Here is a 23,165-nt window from a genome sequence, read left to right as displayed (position 1 = left end):
CGGTGAATTATAGCGGAGCAGCCACTACGTTTTCCCGAGGCTGGCGAGTTCTGGAGGCCGCTCTCCCTTGGAGCACCGGACACTGTCCGGTGTACACCGGACAGTCCGGTGAATTATAGCGGAGTGCCTCTGGAAATTCCTGAAGATGGCGAGTTCGAGTTGGAGTCCTCTGGTGCACCGGACATTGTCCGGTGGTGCACCGGACACTGTCCGGTGTGCACCGGACAGTCCGGTGCCTCAGACCAGAGGTGCCTTCAGTTGTCCCTTTGCTCCTTTGTTGAATCCAATATTTGATCTTTTTATTGGCTAAGTGTGAACCTTTTACACCTGTATAGCTTATACACTAGAGCAAACTAGTTAGTCCAATTATTTGTGTTGGGCAATTTCAACCACCAAAATTATTTAGGAACTAGGTGTAAGCCTAATTCCCTTTCATATACATGGAACAACCCCCTGGCTTTGAGGATGACAGGTATCCCGACCATGTTTATAAGCTCTCTAAGGCGCTCTATGGACTTAAGCAAGCCCTAAGAGCATGGTATGAATGCCTTAGAGATTTTCTTATTTCTAATGCTTTCAAGGTTGGGAAAGCTGGTCCCACTCTTTTCACAAAGACATGTAATGGTGATCTTTTTGTTTGCCAAATTTATGTTGATGACATAATATTTGGTTCTACTAACCAAAAGTCTTGTGAGGAGTTTAGTAGGGTGATGATGCAAAAGTTCGAGATGTCGATGATGGGCGAGTTGACATACTTCCTTGGATTCTAAGTAAAGCAACTCAAGGACGACACCTTTATCTCCCAAACGAAGTACACTCAAGATCTTCTCAAGAGGTTTTGGATGAAGGACGCTAAGCCCGCAAAGACACCAATGGGAACTGACGGACACCTAGACCTCAACAAAGGAGGTAAGTCCGTCGATCAAAAGGTATACCGGTCAATGATAGGTTCATTATTTTATCTTTGTGCTAGTAGACCTGACATTATGCTTAGTGTATGCATGTGTGCTAGATTTCAATCCGACCCCAAGGAATGTCACCTTGTGGTCGTTAAGCGAATTCTTAGGTATTTAGTTTCTACGCCTTGCTTTGGGATCTGCTATCCAAAGGGTCTACCTTTGACTTAATTGGATACTCAGACTCCGACTATGCCGGGTGCAAGATTGATAGGAAGAGCACATCAGGGACGTGCCAATTTCTAGGAAGGTCCCTGGTGTCCTGGAGTTCCAAGAAACAAACATCTGTTGCTCTATCCACCGCCGAGGCCGAGTACGTTGCCACAGGACAGTGTTGCACATAACTGCTTTGGATGAGGCAAACCCTCCGGGACTTTGTCTACAATCTAAGCAAAGTCCCACTCCTATGTGACAATGAGAGTGCAATCCGCTTGGCGGTAATCCTGTTGAACACAGACGCACTAAGCACATAGACATCCGGCATCACTTCCTGAGAGACCACCAGCAAAAGGGAGATATCGATGTTTACCACATTAGCACCGAGAACCAGCTAGCCGATATCTTCACCAAGCCTTTAGATGAGAAAAGGTTTTGCAGGTTGTGTAGTGAGCTAAATGTCTTAGATTCACGTAACTTGGATTGATCTAGAGCATACATGTATTCTATGCCTTTGATCTTGTTACTTTGAGGATTTACATCATTTGTTGTTTATTTATGGAGCTCAAGTTGTACAAGTCATCCTCGTACCTCACAAGTCCGTATGCAAATGATGCACATGTTTAGGGGGAGATGAGCTACAACTTGACTCCTTTGAGACTAACTTGGTTGGTTAAGTACATTTGAAATAGTCTCGAAGGCACATTGAAAGGGAAGAAGAACTTGGACGACAAATTAAAAGACTTTCACTGCACTCCGGTATTAGTGTATTTAATTCCAAGTTCATACTTATGCTCTCATTGCCTTTTTGCTCTTATTTGACTTTTTGGTGAGGCAATGGGGATACAAGGCAAAAAATGATTCTGTTTTGGTGCTTAATGCCAAAGAGGGAGAAATTAAGGCCAAAGCAGCTAGATCAGCCAACCACTTGTGAATTTCAAAAATAGTAGAGTTCAAATTTGTATTTTGTCCAAAATCCTCTTATTTGCAAAATTTAGTCTCTTATGGGGAGAATTTTGATTATGGGAAAAAGGGGAAGTTTTTGGCACTTGATCAATTTTACTCTTGGAATATCTCTATATTTGCCCAAACAAGTGTGTTTGACTTAGAGATAGGAAAAATAATTTGATTTGCAAAAAACAAACCAAGTGGTGGCAAGAGTGATCCGTCTATGCCAAATCCTATGTGAGTAAATTTGGTCTCAAGTTTGCACTTCTTAGTTGCTTTTTAATGTGTTGGCATAAATCACCAAAAAGGGGGAGATTGAAAGGGAAATGTGCCCTTGGGCCATTTCTATTATTGTTTTGGTGATTAGATGCCCAACACATTGTTTAGAACTCATATGTGCTAAGTAGGTGAGAAGTGTACATCAAAGAACAAGGTATGTTTCTAGACTTAGTAAATTATTTTTTGTTACTAACATGTTTATCTAAGTGCTAGAAACAGTGCCAAGAAAAGGAGAAAAGAATTGGAGAAAATATGGCTCAGGACAGCCAAAACCAGCACCAGCCTGGCACACGAGACTGTCTGGTGGTGCACCGGACAGTATCCAGTGCCCCAGGCTGGCTCGGCGGCAAACTGGCCTCTCTCGGGAATCGGCGGGCAACGTGGTTAAAAATCACCGGACTGTCCAGTGGTGCACCAGATTGTCTGGTGAGTCTTCAGCGCCCGCGCCCAAGTCCTTCGACGGCGAACTCGTCGCTCTCGGGAAAAGGAGAAAGCGCCGCGGCTAAAAATCACCAGACTATCCGGTGGTGCACCAGACTGTCTGGTGAGTCAGAGCCGCCCGAGCCAACGGTCACCAACGCAATCAGCGGGTGACGCGTGGCCCGCGCCAATCGTCGGTTGGACATACAGGACTGTCTGGTGTGCACCGGACAGTGTCCGATGCGCCAACGGGACCGCCGGCCCAACAGTCGGATGCGCCAGATAAGGAAGGGATCGAGCACCGGACTACTACAGGACCTGTCCGGTGGTGCACCGGACCACTCGACAGAAGGCAGGATTTGCCTTCCAAGTTGATCTCCAATGGCTCCTAGCTGCCCTGGGGCTATAAAAGGGACCTCTAGGCGCATGGAGCAGCACACCAAGCATTCACTAAGCATCCTAAGACTCCCAGACTCCGCTTCCACGCATTTGATTCATTGTGTTAGTGATTTAAGCTCCGTTTGAGTTGCGAACTCCCTGTGTTGTGTTTCGAGCTCAAGTCTTGGCTTGTGTGCGTGTGTGTGCTACGGATTCAAGTCTTGTGTGCGTTGCTTTCCCTCCCTTAATCTTGTGCTTCTTTGTGATCTATATTGTAAGGGCGAGAGGCTCCAACTTGTGGAGATTCCTCGCAAACAGGAGAAGAACACTAAACAAAAAGACTGTGGTATTCAAGTTGATCATTGGATCACTTGAAAGGGGTTGAGTGCAACCCTCGTCCATTGGGACGCCACAACGTGGAAGTAGGCAAATGTTATACTTGGCCGAACCCCGGGATAAAACACCCTGTCTCTTGTGCTGCTTTTCTCTGTGATTGTTTTTGTTTGCAAGAGCTCGCTTCATAGCAACTTGATTAACTCACTAACAATTTTATAATCAAGTTTGTGGCTATTTAGTGTTTGATTTCATAGGATCACCTATTCACCCCCCTCTAGGTGCTCTCATAAGGTGCAAGGGTTGAAGAGTGCCCAAGAAATTTGGGACATCCTTAAGACGACGCATGAAGGGGACGAGGTGACCAAGACCACCAAGCGCGAAACGATCGAGGGAGAACTCGATCGATACATCCTCAACAAAGGAGAGGAGCCACAAGCAATGTACAACCGGCTCAAGACGATGGTCAACCAAGTCCGCAACCTCGGGAGCACCAAGTGGGATGACATGAAATGGTCAAGGTTATTCTAAGATATCTCGTTTTTCGTAATCACGCTCAAGTTCAATTAAATAGTGGAGATCCTAGATATAAACAGATGTCTCTCGAGGAGGTTATTGGCAAGTTTGTGAGCTTTGAAGTTATGATCAAAGACTCCAAACATATTGTCAACTTGGAGCAAGGCGCCACCACCACACCCGTGGTGCAACCCGTTGCATTCAAAGCATCAGAAGAAAAGAAGGAAGAGTCTACACCAAGTAGACTCCCAGTCGACGCCTCCAAGCTCGACAATAAGGAAATGGATTTTATCATAAAGAGCTTTCAACAAATCTTCAAGCCAAGGAAGGGGAAGGACTACAAACCTCGTTCCAAAAGGGTTTGCTACAGGTGTGGTAAGTCCGGTCACTTTATAGCTAAATGTCCATATACAAGTGACAGTGACAGGGACGACGACAAGAAAGGGAAGAAGATGGACAAGAAAAGATATTACAACAATAAGAAGGGTGGCGGGGCGCACATGAGTCAGGAATGGGACTCCGACGTGAGCTCCACCGACTCCTCCTCCGATGAGGACGCCGCTAACATCATCGTCAACAAGGGCCTTCTCTTCCCTAATGTTGGCCACAAATGCCTCATGGCTAATGACGGCAAAAAGAAGAATGTACATTCTAGAGATACCCCCAAATACACTACTTCCGATGATGAGGGTAGCTCTAGTGATGATAATGATGATTTAACTTCTCTTTTTGCAAACCTTACCAAAGATCAAAAGAAAAAGATTAATGAATTGATAGAGACCATTAACGAGAAGGATGATATCTTGAAATGCCAAGAGGACTTGCTCATTATGAAAAATCAAAAATTTGTTAAGCTAAAGGATGCTTATGCTCTTGAAGTAGAAAATTGTGAAAACTTGTCCAAAGAGCTTATTATTTGCAATGATTCAATTTCTTGTCTTAGAACTGAGAATGCTAATTTAATTGTTAGGATTGAAGAATTGAATGCTTGCAAACCCTCTACATCTACTATTGAGCATGTCACTATTTGCACTAGATGTAGATATATTAATATTGATGCTATGAATGATCACCTTACTATGATTAAAGAACAAAATGATCATATAGCTAAATTAAATGCTAAAATTGCCGAGCATGAACTAGAGAATGAAAAATTTAAATTTGCTCCTAGCATGCTTTATAATGGAAGACGCCCTGGCATTAAGTATGGCATTGGCTTCCAACAAGGGAGCCAAAGCGACATCAAGCTTAATGCCCCAAGAACAAGGTTTCTAACTTTATAAAGGGTAAGGCTCCCATGGTTTAGGATACAGAAGGTTACATTTTATACCCTGAGAACTATCCTGAGCATAAAATTAGAAAAATTCATGCTAGGAAATCTCATTCTATTTCTCATCATGCTTTTATGTATAGTAATGAGGCTTCTAGCACTAGGCATTTAACTCACATCAAAGTGCCTAAAAAGAAGATTGGTAATGCATCAAATGAACATAGCATTTCATTCAATACTTTTGATGCATCATTTGTGCTTACTAACAAATTAGGCAAGGTAGTTGCCAACTATGTTGGGGGCAAACACAAGAGTCCTAAGACTTGTGTTTGGATACCCAAGGTGTTGTTTCTAATGTGAAAGGACTCAAGACCTTTTCGGTACCTAAGAACAAGGCCTAAATTTGTTTTGTAGGTTTATGCATTCGGTGTGACAAGTTGGATAATTGATAGAGGTGCACAAACCACATGATAGGGGAGAAAAAGATGTTCTCCTCATATAAGAAAAATGATGATCCCCAAAGAGCAATCGCATTCGGAGACGGGAATCAAGGTTTGGTCAAAGGTTTGGGTAAAATTGTTATATCTCCTGACCATTCCATTTCTAATGTTTTTCTAGTAGATTCATTAGATTACAAATTTGTGAGTACCGCCAGCTTAGAGCTCTTTACCACTAGTGTACATAAGTCGACCTCTACCTTGGTTAGTGCTTTTTCAGCTGCAGATTGGGCTGGCAGTAATGATGATCGAAAATCTACCGGAGGCATTGCAGTATTTCTTGGATCTAATATTATGTCATGGATTGCACATAAAAAACCCATAGTATCTAGATCCAGTACAGAGTCAGAATATAAGGCTATAGCTAATGCAACAACAGAGATTATTTGGACACAAACCATGTTAAAAGAACTTGGACTTTACGGTCCTAAAGCTACAAAACTTTGGTGTGACAATATTATTGGTGCCAAATATCTATAAGCAAATCATGTGTTCCATGCCAGAACCAAGCACATAGAAGTAGACTATCATTTTGTGAGAGAAAGGGTTACACAAAAGTTACTAGAAATTGAGTTTGTTTCTTCACAAGATCAAGTTGCAGACGGATTCACAAAAGCATTATCAGTACTCCTACATGAAAACTTCAAGGTCAATCCCAACCTACACTAGTAGAAAAGAGCTCATAGCCTGCGGCACCCATAAATTATCACTGGCGGTTTCAGTTATCGCGCGCCAGTAAAAAAACGAGGTGGGCCCGGCTTGGGAACTGCCAGTGGAAACATATTTCCACTGGCGGTTATCTTAACAAAACCGCCAGTGGAAATAGGATGTTTCCACTACCGGTTGGTGTAACAGAACCGCCAGTGGAAACCAATTTCCACTGGCGGTTGGTGTAACACAACCGCCAGTGGAAATACCCTATTTCCACTAGCGGTTGTGTTAAGATAACCGCCAGTGGAAATAGGTTTCCACTGGCGGTTTTTCAAGCCAACCGCCAGTGATCTATCTGTTATAAATACCCCTCTTCTTCCCCCCGACAGTGAACTGTATGCTCGCAGCCAGCTTCCATTGGAGGCGATTTTGGAGGTCTAGATTTCACAAAAATATAAGGGGGGAGGTTTTGGTCTTCATTTCTTGGAAGAAGGTGGATAAGAAAGGTTGGTTTATGTTTCTTTGACAATTTTTGTTCATTCTTGCTCAATTTTAGCCACATTTTGGATCTAGGGTTTTACATGTGAGAGAGAAGAGTATAGCTAGGTTATTTTCTCTATTTCCTCAAATGAGGTTGCTTAAGATGGTTAGTTTTTGTCTATTCCCTCTCCTTTTTCATGTTTAGTTCTCAAATAAGTTTATCCATAACACATATTTAGTTGCTTAATGAATGGTGAATGTGTTGTATGGAAGGTTGGTTTAATTATGTTTCAATTGTCAGTTATTGTTTATTTTTGCTCAATTTTAACTACATTTTGAAACTAGGCTTTCACCATGTGTTAGAGATAGGTTTGGGTATTAATTTTTTTTGTTTATTAGTTGCTAGGAAAGTTTGGCTTATGTTTCTTTTGCCAAATTTTGTTCATTTTTTCCTCCATTTTAGCCACATTTTGGATATAGGGTTTCACCATGTGTTAGAGATAAAGTAGTCTAACTACTTTTATTGGAAGAGATAAAGTAGTCTAACTATTGTTGCCAATGCGCTCGGAGCAGGTCCAGCACTTACCGTCCGTGCGGATGCAGCACTTTGCACATCCAGAATGCCCGTTCTTGCACTGATTTTACACAGAGCAGAGCATCATGCGGAGCCTACCGATCAATATGTACTGTATATATACATGCATGGTAATCTGACTTGCCATGAAAACTTCGGACTGGAAGGGTAGGCAACAGATGTCGCACTCCAGCGCGTCCTTCTCCACGGATAGTGTCACAGTCGCCTCTTCCTCATCCTCCAACCCCGCCTCTTCCTCATCCTCCTCCACCACCTTGGCTTTCTTTGGAGTGCCGCCGTCAGAGGAAGCCGTGGTCTTTTTCCCGGTCATGGTTTATCACCTAGAACACGAGGTAAAATAAAAGCAGGGAGGACTATTCGACTAATATATACATATCAGGTAGTAAGAAACAAGCATCTTCAAAGAACATGCTGTGAAAGAACTTGGAAAGATTTTTACCAGATTTGATACTTGTGAAAGAACTTCACACCAATGGTGATGAGAGACGCGAAGCCAGGAGACGACGTAGTATTTAAACACTACAAGAACGAGCATTCTAGTGACAGAGGAGGGAGAGAGAGGGAAGAGAGAGGAGGGAGAGGGGAGAGAGAGGAGAGAGAGATAGAGGAGAGAGAGGAGAGAGAGAGAGAGAGGAGAGAGAGGATAGAGAGAGAGAGGGAGAGGGGAGAGAGAGGAGCTAGGGAGAGGAGAGAGAGGAGAGAGAGAGGAGAGAGAGAGAGGAGAGAGAGAGAGAGGAGAGAGAGGAGAGAGAGAGGAGGGAGAGGGGAGAGAGAGAGGAGAGAGAGAGAGGGGAGAGAGAGAGGAGGGAGAGAGAGAAGTAATATATAAATGTATATATTATGTATACTAAATATATATATTTATATATTTAATATGTATAAAAATATATATAATTAATGTATGAATATACAATAAAAAATAATATACTAAAAACATTACTACTGGCGGTTCACAACGAAAACCGCCAATATAAATGATTTCTACTGGCGGTTGTCGATGAAAACCGCGAGTAGAAATAGCCTCCACAGTCTGTGGATGGCATTTCTACTGGCGGTTCTCTATGACAACCGCCAGTAGAAATGATTTCTAATGGCGGTTGTCATTGTCAACCGCCAGTAGAAATATCTCCTATATAAAGGAGCGCGCGGGGCCGAAAAATCCGCTAAGTCTCTGGCGCCCTGTCTTTCCATCTTCCCGTCGTCAGGCTGCCAAAATTTCGCCCGACGATTTTCTTCGCCGTGCGCCGCCGTCGTTCACGCTGTCGTCCACGCCGTCGTCCCCGCGTCGTAGGTAAGTTCTTCTCTCTCTCTCTCCCTTTCTTCGACTATGATCGCTCGGGCTCAGGCATGCGCGCCGCCGCCGCCGTGCACGCGCCGCGGCTAAACCCTAAGCCTAGGAAGAGTGAGAGAGTGAGAGGGAAGAGAGAGGAGGAAGAGGGAAGAGAGGGAGACCCCTGCGCGCGTCTCTGCAGAGAGTGAGAGAGAGGGAGATAAGATAGAGGAGGAGAGGGAAGAGAGAGGAGAGGACCTCTCCCTCCTCTCTCTTCTCTCTCTCTCCCTCCCTCCTCTCTCTTTCCTTTCCCTCTCTCTCCGGAGAGAGGGAAAGGGAAGAGAGAGGAAAGAGAGTGGAGGGAGGGAGAGAGAGAGAAGAGAGAGGAGGGAGAGGGAGTGTATATATAGGAAAGAGAGTGGAGGGAGAGAGAGAGGAGAGAGAGGGAAAGGGGAGAGAGAGGAAAGAGAGTGGAGGGAGGGAGAGAGAGAGAAGAGAGAGGAGGGAGAGGGAGTGTATATATAGGAAAGAGAGTGGAGGGGGAGAGAGAGAGGAGAGAGGGGGAAAGGGAAGAGAGAGGAAAGAGAGGGAGAGGGAGGGAGGGAAGAGAGAGGAAAGGGAGGGAGATTAGAGAGAGAGAGGAGAGAGCAACGGAAAGAATGTTTTTTTTCCATCGTATTCCATTGTAAACAACATATTCTATTGTATTCTATTGTAAACAACGTATTCCATTGTAAAATGTAGACTAGATTCATTAGTAAACAACGTATTCCATTGTAGTACTATTAGCTAGTGAAATTAGAAGACGACGTACGACACACTTGCGTTGTTTCGATTAAGAGCAACTCATCAGAACCCCACTTGACCAGAGCGAGTTCTCATCACCTCTCTCCCTCTCTATACGTCCTATACGACTCCTCCTCTCTCCCTCTCTCTCTCTATACGTTCTATACGACTCTCCATCTCCCTATCTCCCTCTCTATACGTCCTATACGACTCCTCCTCTCTCCCTCTCTCTCTCTATACGTTCTATACGACTCTCCATCTCCCTCTCTCCCTCTCTCCCTCTCTATACGTCCTATACGACTCCTCCTCTCTCCCTCTCTCTATACGTTCTATACGACTCTATACGTCCTATACGACTCCTCCTCTCTCCCTCTCTCTCTCTCTATACGTTCTATACGACTCTATACGTCTTATACGACTCCTCCTCTCTCCCTCTCTCTCTCTCTATACGTCCTATACGACTCCTCCTCTCTCCCTCTCTCCCTCTCTCCCTCTCTCCCTCTCTATACGTCCTATACAACTCCTCCTCTCTCCCTCTCTCTCTCTCTATACGTTCTATACGACTCTCCATCTCCCTCTCTCCCTCTCTCCCTCTCTATACGTCCTATACGACTCATCCTCGATAAGGGTTAGGGTATTTGTTAATACGAATTTAATTATTGCTTATGTTAATATGTAGCTCAATGAGTTCTCCAACCAAGGACCAAGGATTAGGGCCCGACCACATGGACAAGAGTGTTGCTCAAGAAGAATCCAGCAGTGAAGGATATGAAACGCCTAGCGACCCTTTTCCTACCACTAGGATAGATAGGGCCGCTGCGCGTGAGTTGCAACGTGACCCTACTTATGATCCACAAGAACATGAGGTAAATTACACATCCTTAATTTCGTGTGTGTACCTAATTAATTAGCTGATTTCACAATGTCTATTACACATGCATGATTTCTTGTGCATTTTATTACATGAATAGGAGGTCTTGTCTCAATTTCGTGCGATGCTCGAAAAAGCTGCGGCACGATACCAAGACGCACCGGAACCGACCCAAGACGCACCGGAACCGACCCAACGCGCACCGGAATCGACCGAGACAACCACCGAGAGGTCAAGGAAAAGGAAGCAGAGCGATCGGAACAGAGGTGACAGGGGGCTAAACAAGTTTCCTGACAAGACATATAAAATCACAGACGTGAGCCCGAATGGTCAGCCCCTAGCTCCAGAAGAGGCCCTGCCTAAGTTTCGGAATGCACTTGGGTTCTTAGTTAGAGATAATCTTGACATCACAATCCGACAGTGGAGAGATGTATTAGATGATGTCAAGAATCAAATGTGGAATAAGCTAGTAACGAGGTTCGTTTTGCCTGGGGGTTCAGAAGAACTCGTGAAAAAATACACGATGAAGCAGTTTGCAATAAATTTCCGAAACTGGAGGTCTGAGATGAATACAAAGTTTGCAAAGAAAGGCCTAGACCCGACGAAAAAATATAAAATCTCAGCAGGTCAGTGGGCAGCATTTCTAGAGCAGAGGAGCAGCCTTGATTTTATATCGCTAAGTGAGGCAAATTCAGAACTGTCTAAGAAGAACAAATACCGCCACCACCTTGGCACAAGTGGTTACAAGCGTCAGGTTCCTAAATGGAGACAAGAAGACGCCGAGAAGAAGGCTGCAGGGTTGCCGACGCTGTCCGAGCAACTCGGTGAAAGGACAACTAATTGGATCCGTGCTAGAAAACCAAGGGAAACTGAGTCTGGTGTATCTTTTGATGATCCCACTGTCGAAGAAGCGGCAAAAAACATATATGCAATTGCAGCTAAGCAGAGCGAAGGAACATTTAAGCCGCAAAGGGAGAAAGACATTCTAACGGCTGGTCTCGGTAACCCTGAGCATCCTGGTCGTGTACGAGGAATCTCATCTAAGGAAGGATGGAAGGAAGGATTCGGACCACAATGGGAAGGTCTGTACAAGAAACGTGATCGATACAAGGAAGAGATGGTAAATTATTTTAAGGAGGAGGCCAAGAAAGAGTTCAAAGGCCTGATGTCTGAAATGCTATCAAATCCTCCTCCAGAATTGATGCAGCAATTGGCGATGGCGAGTGCGATGTCTGTTCAACAGATGACCACTCCACAGATGCAAATAATTTCAGCAGCTCAAACGTCGGCTGCCACCGAGGGTACGACCATCCCAAGCTCTGTCGCGTCAACGGGAAATAAGGTCCGCTATCCAGTTGATGACATCACAAGGCCTGTGGCATGCACACTAGTTATAAGATATGGTATTAACAATCAGCGTACAAGGAAAGTAGCCACAGGCCTTGCGATCCCAGGACGCAGATGTAACACCCCTAGTGTTACTGTAACTAAAACTTGAGCATGGCATCATAAGCATTGGCATTGCATATGTTTGATACACCTAGAGTGCATTCACTAGGCAAAAATTTCAAACAAGTTGTACTGTTTTGGTGTTTTGCAAACAAGACCCTGGAATAGGAAACTCAACCCTAAATAGGGATTAAAGGGGTAAAACATAACCCAAATTGAGAAAACCTAAAGGCTTTAGGGAAATAGTCATAAAATGTCCCCAAAAATAAAGTTGAATCACATTTATACCCCTGGGATACCAAAAACCCTAATTGGAACCCTCGAAAAACCCAAAACCAAACCCTAGGGGCTTATGTGCAAAAGTAGTCCACTTTTGGACTAAAGTGCAAAAACCAAGTTAAATAAGTATCTTAAGTCATTTGGGTCACAAATATGTGAATTTGCAAGTTAAACCCTAAGTTTTGGGCTTATTTGCAAATCTCACCTCTTAAGTCCTTAATAGTCTAAGTCTGATTTCAGTGATATTGGCTCAACTTTGGAGCCTTGTAACTTTTAAAATATAGGATCTTTGCCCTAGGTCACCACATCAATGTTGTAAAGCAAACAAAGGAGAACAATTTTGCTGAAGTGGGCAAGCCATGTTCTTGTGAGAAATTTAGAGATAATCATGCTCAAACTTTTGCTGTCAGGCTGATTTGGTATGAATTTTCAGACTAACAGTGAACTACCACCAACTTCTAGCCCAATTTCAGACATGATTCAATGACTTTTTGTGACAACACCATATAGCAAAGTTGTAGTTGGTATGATGCTCTACAAGTTTGCTGCAGAGTTGGACTTGTGTTGTCATTAGAGATTAAGAGAAAACCAAGCTCCAAAGTGCTCTGTCAGGCTGTCTGAATGCCACTCGCCATGGTACAGTGGCTAAACTGGATCAGACCGCCAGCGCGGCTGTCCTCACCGCCGATGGATCCCTCCGCCGCGATTTGTGTCGCCGGCGTTCGGATTCGTGCACCGGACTCGGGGATAACGCTCTGGGTAGAAAGATCTTCACCGCCCGTGCGCTGGACGCCACTCCGGTGACCCCCCCGTACTTCCCCTCTGCCCTGCGGCTAAAACCGATAAGAACGCCGGTGATCACCGTCGCACGACCTTGCGCCGCGTGGCTTTGCTTTCCACAACGACACCGTGACTCGCTACGGCTGTCCAATCGTCGCCGGTGAGCTCGCCACGACGGTGGCCACGAATTCACAGCGCCTAAATTCTTCTTCACCTCCGGCCGCCGCGCGTCAGCGCCCAAATTCACGACCACCGCTCGCTTCTTCTATAAATTGAGCCCGCGGCTAGCTCCACCACATTATCACGCACCACCCCAACCAGTATTGCCCCCAGCCGATCACCAGCGAGCCCTAATTCCGGTTTTCCCCCAATTCGGGTTTCCGCCACCCGAAACTGACCTCACCGCGGCCAGCCCCCTTTCCGGTCAGTTCATCCTCCTCTCTCCCTCGTTTGAGCCTTCTCATAACTCTGTGATGCTCACCGACCCACGCAATTGCACTAGAAGTCCTCTGGTCGCCGGGAACACGACGGTATAGCCGTTATGCTCACGGTCACTATGGCCAGAGCAAAACACTTGATCATTACCGAAATTATGTTGGGGGAAAGGCTTGGGATGGATTCAATTAGGTGTTAGTCGTTCGGAGACCCTAGTCGTTGCCCCAATCGGCCGGTACAGGTTCTCGCCGGAGTTCGGTTGTGCGCAACGCCGTCGTGGACCTCCCCCTGCGAAGAAACAGAACCTCAAGGGCCTCTGTGCAAAGCGTCAGTGACCTGAGCAAATAGTAAAAGAATTCGTTCCCAGTTAACCAAAAACCAGAGGTCCTTTTCGCAAAACAGCCAGCGCGCGCGAGCGCCGGCGCGCTTCTGTCCACTGTTGGGTCAGCTGGGCTGAATTCAGCCCAACACTATTCACCCTTTCTCCTTTTCTTTTTCAAAATAACTTTAGAAATCCATGGAAAAATGTAGAAAAATCCTAAAATTGTGAAACTAATTTTCCTAGGCTTATTATTTTCCCTAGAATTTAATAAAAATAGTTTCATGATTTTTAGGTTAAATAAGGAATTTTAAGGCATTTAAAGTAGTTTATAGTATTAATTCTGGATTTTTAAAAGATAAATGGTAATCCCAAAAATGTTCAAAAATTTTATATGAACTCCCCACATTATTTAGAAGCCTTGGGTAGAGTTTGAATTGATTTGGACCATGTTTGATAACTAGAACCCAAAACCCCCCTGCTCTATGAACTCCTTTACCGACTCCGGAAACCCTAAGTTCTTGGAGTTCCGTGAAGGAAAGTTATATTCAAGACTTGGATAATAAATCTTTATTATCTTCGCACTCTCATGAGCATTACATGGCATTCATTCTTATATATGTATATATATATGCTTATGTTAGAACACGAAGAAGAAGTGGAAGTCACTGAAGAAAGGACACCACCACCCTCGGATTCTCAGGCAGGAAACTGCTTCTACTTTGATATTTGTGGATCCGAGCCAGACTCACCTGTGAACGAAGGCAAGCCCCGGTGCATTTGCCACCTTCCTTGATGTTTTTAAAATCTTTCTCACTTGCTTGCTGCATTAGGTGATAGGAGTTGCTTGATAAAACAATTCTTGCATTACCTTCCTTGAACTTGATTACCTTCCTTGAACCCTGTTTTTACAAAAAGGTTTTTCTATGCTTAGTATTGCTCTAGAAAAACAAAAGGATTTGTTTTACAAAAGATGTTTGGCAAAGTGGGAGGGTTGTTTTCGAAAATAAAATTTGATGGTGGATCCATCATGGCCATGATGGATTCAACATCGGAAAAGATGTACCTCTGCCAGGTACCAAGTTTTTGGGTTGAAATGATTAAGCTGAGACCGAGCGGGTGACTTGCACGAGAATAGAGTCTCGGTGTAGTGTCTCCGTCTGAGTCGATTAAGGACCGTCTCGATGTAGGCCTGCTGACCGAGGACCCTTTAACTGGTCACATGCCTCGTCATGGGTAAGCCTTGCCTCGGGCAGACTAAGGCCAGAATAAGATAACACGAAATGGGTGTGGAGCGGTGGCGAGAGTAGCGTGTACCCTTCATGGCAAGAGGCTGGACGGTGGTGTATCTGTGCTCTCGGTTTGCGTAAACCTGATCTGGTCTTAAGAACCCCGGTGGCGGGTTGACATATGCAAGGGTTAAGTGCTACATATGTCGTGTGATTGGAGATCCTCAGCTGAGTATAATCGATTCGGATCGCCGTACCTTCGCGGTTATGAAGACTTGGTCACTGACTTACACGTAGCATTCCACTAAAGATGATGGGTTTTTGTTAAGAAATTGGCTAGTGCAGGACCAGTGATTGAACTAGGGTAGAAAGAACTCTAGTTGCAGGTAAGTGTACTTAACTTGACAAATAAAATTGGATTTTTAAGGATCCACTTTAGTAAGCATTTCTGCAAAACAGAGTCTTTGATTATTGAAAAGCCTTACCTTGACTCCCTTAAGCCAGCATACCCTTGAGAGTCTTTTCCTTAGTCGGGTAAGACTTGCTGAGTAATTCCATACTCAGGGTTTATCCCTTCGTTGTTTTTAGGTGAGGAAGTAGCAGATTTCTGTTGCTTCTGTACCAAGGTGGTTCCTAAGGAGGAGAAACAAGACTGAAGTGCGGGAGGACTTGGTCCTCCATATAGAACTTTTGTGAAAAACTTACCGGGAGGAGTTTTTACCTCCCTTAGTTATGTAATAATACTACTCTGCACTCGTTTATATTTCTGGTCTGTAATAAACAACTTGAGCTTACTTTTTAATAAATGTAAGTTTATGTAATCGCTTCCGCATTTCTTTATCTCCGATGTTCTGTAATGTCTTCAAGACGGGTGAAACGTTCCTGGAAAGGTAAGGAAAGATACCAAACTTGTCAAGTGACTTAGGAACATCTACAGGGTGTCTGATGTCTGTTAGACAAGGACAACTGTAGGTGGGCCTAATTACTTGGGAGGTTCCGTCACAGCAAGTTCCATGGAAACGACATTCCAAAAGAATATTGCAGGGTAGAAGTGACGACAGTCGTCCAAGGATACGAAGACGACATGCTAGACATCCCTGGGCCCGAAGGTATCGAGACACTTGGACAAGCTATCAAGAATTTTATCCTTTGGCCTCGAAGGGATGTCGAATTGGTTGATCCACCTTATCAAATTGTTGTTCCTATTGTACATCCATCATCACCTCCTCAAACTTCACATGTTGCTCCTCATCCTCTTTCTGACCCTCCTTCTCCTCATCCTCATGGTGTCCCACCGTCTCCGCCACATACATCGCCCTTCAGGGATCCACCTTCTCCACAGCCATCTCCACGACCATCAAAGAAATCTAAAGTTTCTATACCAAAAGTAGTGTCCCCGTATGATAAGAAAAAGAAGAGTAAATCCACTGCTGGCACTGTTCATTTTTTGAAAGGGATTGGACGGAGCCTCACGTCAGACACTGTTGATTTGGCCAATCTTGAGGAGTCCGCAAAAAAGGCTGAGGCAATGGCCGCAAAGATAAAGAAGCCAACTAAGGCAGATTATAAAAACGTGCCTAAAAAATATGTGCCGGGCAGACCACTACTCACTTTTGAGAAACTAAGGAAGGTCCCGGCTAATATTAAAAGGTTGCATGATTGGTACATGCGGGCATCTTCAGTTGGCATCGACACCATCAGTGTTAATATACCAGCCCATGCTTTTATTGGTTCAAATCAAAAGGTCGTTGTTACATTCGAGGACATGTGGTTAATGATGAACCTTCAGAGACTCGACGTGCAACTTGTAACCATATTTGCATTGTAAGTGTCACTCGTACTCCACATATATGTGTTATTATTAGTGAGTTGTATAAATTTTCAATATCTGACATGCACGTGTGCGTTGCAGAATGCAACATGATCAGCAGGAGATCCTTTATGGTACCAATCCCAATGCTAGTGCCAGTAAAAGGGTTGGGTATCTCAACCCAATAAAGATATGCGAGGATAACCACGCTTTTATAATCGGAAAAGGCAACGAAGCATTACAGGGGCTAACAGACGAAGAAATTGAGGTGCGTATCCAGGATCTGAAGAAGAATTTTGAAGCAAGATACGCCACCTACATAGGACACGCAATGCTTCAATTTCAAGACAGGGAATCCATAGTGGCCCCGTACAACTTTAAGTAAGTGTGATTTTGCATAAATAAAATTAATAATTTCAATACACATGTATCACAAGTTTGATTCGTACAGGGACCACTGGATATGCTTCTTCATTTATCCTAAGGTTGGAAAGGTGCTGGTGCTCGACTCTTTGCACACCGAGCCTTCGGTCTATTCAAAATTCCTCAGCATCTTAGAGCTGTAAGCCTTTTCTATGCATGCATACTTATATCGATGAGAATTGTAGAATAACATGGTGATTCTATTTGAGATCACAGGGCATTTAGGTTTTATAAGCTACATGGTGGAAAGTATGACACGTCCAAAAAAGGCGTGCCACTAGACATCCATTATAACTGGCCGGTAAGTATGTGAATTTATGAATACATATCATACATGTACGTACATAGGACAATGTTGTAACTAAATAACCAATCTCCCGTTATGTAGTGCCACAAGCAACCACCCGGATCGGTCTTATGTGGGTTCTACGTGTGCGAGTTCATGAGAATGAACGGACGATACATCACGAACCCTGGCAAGGTATTATTAGTAATAGTCACGTATGTATTTATGTCATTAAAGATGCAAATGTGTTATTATTGAGTATAAATAGATGATGTTTATAAACTTCCTTTACAGCAATTTCAAAAAGGAAGCCCGGAGAACTTGACTGAAGGTGCATTGTATGGCATAGTTGAGGACCTGTGCACATTCATATTGAAAGAGGTCATTCCCGCAGAAGGGAAATATCACGATGCTTCCGGAACATTAGCTTTGCCAGAGTTTAGAATACTAACAGAAATTAGTAGACTATCTCTTAGCCGAGATAGTTATTAGAGCTTAAGTGAAAACTTTGATGTATATAATGTGTGATGCATACATGTATGATAGAATTTAATTCCATGTTGCTTTTAATATCAATACTACATGTTTATCAATATCAATATATATATATATGTTTGTGTGTGTAAATATATATAAATTTCAGTACTGATTGAAAATTTAAAAAAAGGCGGGAAAACTTTTCACTGGCGGCTAAATAAAACAAACCGCCAGTGGAAATAGCATTTCCACTGGCGGTTTTCTTTATAAAACCGCATTTCCACTGGCGGTTTTCTTTATAAAACCGCCAGTGAAAATAGCATTTCCACTGGCGGTTGCTTAAGAAAACCGCCAGTAGAAATGACGATTTCCACTAGCCCCTAGCACTGGTGGCACTGAAAAGCGCCAGTGAAAACGTCTCTAGAACCGCCACTATAGAGGCTGTGTGTACTAGTGCTAAGAAGAAGGTTGATTGAGGGAGGCTATTAGAATAGATGTATATCCAAACCGTAACAACTTTTGGTATAGATTGATAGATATCCTAGATTTATGCTTATCCTCTGTAACAGAATATAATTATCTTCTGTAAATATAGGGATGATAATGGATCGCGATCCAAATGCTTCTTCACAAAATGATAGGATCCTAAATAAAGTTAATTCAAAAATCTGAGCCAGACGCAGCCAAAAAAAAAAGAGAGAGAGGATAGTGTCATGGTGATTATAATTAGCTAGTGATGCGGGGCATGAACGTGTCTCGCGTGCAAATTAAAACAGAGACAATCCGTCGTCGTTGTTGCCTAATTTAACGTGATCGAGGGGAGCAGAACCAAACAATAATCCAACGTACTCTAGCTTGTTGCCTAGCTAGTTGTTTCACGTGGTGCAATTTAATAAAAGAGTGTTTGGTGCTTAGCTACACGATGTCCACATATGCTTGTTAATATAATTATGTCGAGCTTATCGCATATAGACTTGGCCGGATCGAAGGCTATATATAAGGAAGAGGTGATCATCAGGAGTTGCCACAGCTAGCACAGCACTCATAAGTTAAGTTGTATAGCTAGAGATAGATCGAGCGAGCAGCTATCTATCTATCTATCTTAGCGGCATATATCGCGAAACATAGCTAGCTGGAGTGAGTTTTGTAATCATGGACGTCGCCAACAAAGTAGGCAAGCAGCTTAAGTTCGACGTCTCGTCGAAGGCGGACCGGCAACGCTTCAATACGACTTTCATCCAGGAGATTCGCCGTGAGCTCGGTGACACAAGCGTGATGCAGGAGGCGTTCCAGCTCCCGCCTCAGACGGACACCCCGAGCTTCCAGGACCTCGTGCTGATCGCCGGCGAGAGCACCGCCACCCTGCGGCTGCGTACCGACAACCTCTACGTCGTCGGCTTCCGCAACCAAGCCGGCCGGTGGTTCGAGTTCCGGCACGAGAACGGCGGACTTCCTCCGATCATACCAGGGGCGACGATGCTGCACTTCAGCGGGAGCTACGTGGGCACCAACAGTCTAGCTCCGCTAAATCGTGTACGTATTGTCAATTCGATCATTTTATTTGTTCTTGTTTGTTAATTCGATCTTCTGCATATTACTAGCTAGCTACTGCATGAATTAGGTATCAATATATATATAGTGATGGATGCATGCGTGCAGCCACGAGATGTCAATATCGGTCGCCACACGATCGAGAGTGCTGTGCACAGCCTGGCCCAGTCGACGGGAGAAGAGGATCAAAGGCTGAAAGACTGGTTGCGCACGCTGATCGTGAGCTTCATCGAGTCGATCAGGTTCAACTCGGTGGCCAGCGCGGTGGCCGAAGCGCTGCGCAACGACCAAGTAAATCAGCTCGAGGAGCACCACATCCACCAAATCCGCAACTGGAGTGCCATCTCCACGGCGCTACTCGCCGCCGCCAACGACGTCGTCCAAGACCCCGACACCAACCTCTTCAGCCAGTTCGCCAACGAGTGCAGGATACGCAACGCCTACCAAGCGGCCATCACGCTCGGCCTGGTGCTCGTCACGGCCAGGACCAATCGCCGCCATCCCCGCGCGGCCGACACCGCCGCCCTCGGGCTCACCCTTGTGGAAGTCGTGTCGGTGCGGATCCTCTACATCGACGGGGAAAGACCCGGCGACCTCTACGGGACGGTCAGAGTCGTCGACTCCTTCGGCGGCGTGCACGTGTACGACCAGCCCAGAGGCAGCGCGCAGTCGGTCTACCCCGGGGACAACGCCAAGCTCGTCTGGCCGTCTCGTGTCGTGTCGGCCGCCGACGACTTCGTCATCGACGTCCACCTCATGGACCGGGACACAGACCCATCGCCGGACGATGAGGTGGCCAAGGGGATGGTGGCGTGGAACTCCCGCGACGCCCTCAGCAGCCACCGCAACGTCGTGACGAGCCAGCTCATCACGGGCGAGTACGGCTCGGCACAGGTCTTCTACGCGGTGTTGACCAACGCCGTGGTGGCCACCGTCGCCGTCCTGCTCATCAACGGCGACGACGAGAGCGTCCCCGACGTGTACGGCTCCATCACAGCCAGGACCGACATGTCCGCCGCCAGCAACTCGCTCCAGTACCAGCTGTTCAAAAGGGGGCAGAACCAAGATGTGGGTGTGCCGGCCAATACCTACATACCCCTTAACAGGAAGGTGGTCGCGGCGGCGCTGGGCTCGCCGTTCAAGGTGGACGCCGACCTGTGGGACAGAGACAGGGACCCCTCCCCTGACGACCAGATCGCGCTAGGCTCCGTCTCCTTCAACCCACGCTTCGTCGGCACGGACAATGCCAGGATCACCGGGAAGTACGGCGAGATTGAGGTGCAGGTCACCTGGTCATCCTCCGTCATCCAACCCTAGCTAGGTCATCCATCTTATTACAATAATAATGAATAAACCAAGATCGAGCGAATCCAACGATTCCTGCATAGATAAGATCGATCGATCGATCGATCTCGAAGTGTTTAGTTTTTGTATGCCAATAAACCGCATGCATGCTTGCGGGGATCAATAAATAAATGTTCTACTCTATAATTAGTACCAGTAGTTATGCACACACGTTAATAAAAACCAGTCGATTATCCGTGCGCTGCAACGGCTCACAACAATACCCACGTAAATTATCCACAAAAAAGATCTCAAGATTTTTTATTGATTGTCTCCGATTTTCAGCTAATATTTTTTATGAACGCACGGGTATCGTAGGCAGCAAATCAGAGACTCCATCCCTCGCCTCTCCCTTCCAAGGTTTCGTAGAGCAAGAAGGGAGGAGAAGAGGCCGACATACCTGTTCGTTGCCGGAGAAGAACACGACGAAGACCTAGGCATCTGGAGACGACATAAGTAGTATACCGCTAGATATATAGGGAGAGAGCACGCAAACGGAGAAAGAAGCACAGCCGGAGTAGCTCCAAACCGAGAGGCACCCGCACCAGGCGTCAGTCCAAGAAGGACGAGAGAATGCGAGTGTCTTACTAGCCCTGTACCCGCTGAAGCGACACAACACCACCACCTACTCGGTAGCATATGCCGATTGCTGCCACGCTATGGGCCTTGGTTGTCCAATATCTTAGACCTAGACTCCTCGTTGCCAAGATAACCTAAGCGTGGCAGGCGCCACCATGTCCTCCTCGATGGCACGCATGGAGAAAGGCCAGGAGCATGACTGATTCGCCCCGTACCCACGTCGACGAGCGTCGGTCGGCTCGCGGCTGCGACCGTGGGCGAGGGCAGCAGGTTGGGGAGGAAGAACAACGCGAAGGCCAGAAAGACGAATGGGACGTCCGACAACGGCGAAAACGATGATGCGCGCATGATGTGAAACGTCCTCGTGGACGTGCAATATCCACTACGCGAGTCGGTGTCGGGGCTGGTATCGGACGAATACGAGGAGGAGGCGTCTGCTCTTACGCCCTTTGACGAAAATGGGGTGGCGCGAAGGTGGAGGCATGACGGGGAGAGAGAAAAGAAATAGAATGGCGAACGAGGTGGTGGCAACTGAGGCGAGGACCATCATTATCGTGCGGAGGTATAGATGGCCAAATGGACCGTGTCTAACGAGCTGGCCAGAGGCACGATCCATTTAATAGTGTCTGAGCCAACCCGGCACGAGCGTCGTGCGATGCTTGGGCAATAGCCTCGACCCGTAGTGCTGGCCCGGCCCATCACGATTATTTTTTTATTTTACAAAAAATCATATATACATATGTACAATTTATATTTAATATTAAACATCTGAGCATGATGTTATACTGGTTAGATAGCTTCGTCCATTGTCTCCTACCCTTCTTCCATCAGGGTGAGGGTTCAAACCCCACCTTCTGTATCGCTTTTTAACATTTTGCACAGAGTTGATTTGGAAGAAATGTAGGGACTTTTTTGTAAAAAAATGACGCATGAAGACCGTTAAACTGATTTGGAAGAAATGTAGGGACTTTTTTTTATAAAAAGATGACGAAGGAAGACCGTTGAAACTGGTGCTTTAAATATAGTAGAGATTTCTTTAGAATTTATAAATAAGAATATATTTTAGAAGTCAACTTGTATATATATATATATCACCTAACTAGGTGAGTACTCGTGCGTTGCAACGGGAACATATAATAACATAATAACTTATATACAAAATGTGTCCTATATTGTTATAAAAAATATTTCATAATCCATTTGTAATTCTAGCCATACATAAATTTTGTTATTTTAATTTAGTTGTTTCACTACTACATTGCAACCATCAGTATCATGCAGACTTCGATATATGCCACAATTTGCATGGTCTCATCATTGAAGAGCACGTGTCACACCTGCTGGTAGAAGTTCCCTCTTACATTGTCAGTCATCAGGTACGCACCACCATACACCCTTGCTTAAACAAAAAAGCAAGTGTATGTGTTTGCGAAGAGAATTAAAGGCAGGCCGGCACAAAAGCTACCCAGACGATGGCGAATGGTCATTGTTGTCGATCCTCCTCTGCGTCACCTCTGGTGCCAAGATGACGACATAGTCCTTGATATAGTAGTCGTCGAATGCGCATGACATGGCGAGTACCGATGACTCTTGGCTGGGCTGCCAAATGAAGTGCACCCCGGGCTCATCAGCGAGGTAGTACACCTAGCCGTTGCACCACCGGATGTGCTACTCCTCTACATATATCTTGTTCGAGGACACTCACACAACGTCAGCAACGGTCATCGTCCCATCGCACAAGAATTCATGGTCGGTCAGTAGTGACTTACGTGGCAGGTTGAGCTTCAGTTGGATGATG

General features: G+C 45.3%; 1 protein-coding gene across 1 annotated transcript; it reads left to right on the top strand.

Annotated features, from left to right (window-relative positions):
- Nucleotides 1–18,869: 18,869 nt before the first annotated feature.
- LOC103644149 (uncharacterized) lies at nt 18,870–20,932 on the top strand. The gene is made up of 2 exons (XM_008667345.4): nt 18,870–19,426; nt 19,553–20,932. Exons 1-2 carry the CDS (start codon nt 19,046–19,048, stop codon nt 20,759–20,761), a joined length of 1,590 nt encoding a protein of 529 aa, XP_008665567.1. The 5' UTR covers nt 18,870–19,045; the 3' UTR covers nt 20,762–20,932.
- Nucleotides 20,933–23,165: the final 2,233 nt, after the last annotated feature.

The sequence above is a fragment of the Zea mays genome, chromosome 1, assembly GCF_902167145.1.
Source record: "Zea mays cultivar B73 chromosome 1, Zm-B73-REFERENCE-NAM-5.0, whole genome shotgun sequence".
Classification (NCBI taxonomy): Eukaryota; Viridiplantae; Streptophyta; class Magnoliopsida; order Poales; family Poaceae; genus Zea; species Zea mays.
The sequence above is the reverse complement of the archived record's forward strand: the minus strand, read 5'-3'. Positions and strand labels throughout refer to the sequence as shown.

Coding starts and splice junctions, on each gene's coding strand:
- LOC103644149 (XM_008667345.4), top strand. CDS start 19,046: ATGGACGTCGCCAACAAAGTAGGCAAGCAGCTTAAGTTCGACGTCTCG. Junction 19,427..19,552: donor GTCTAGCTCCGCTAAATCGT/GTACGTATTGTC, acceptor GCATGCGTGCAG/CCACGAGATGTCAATATCGG.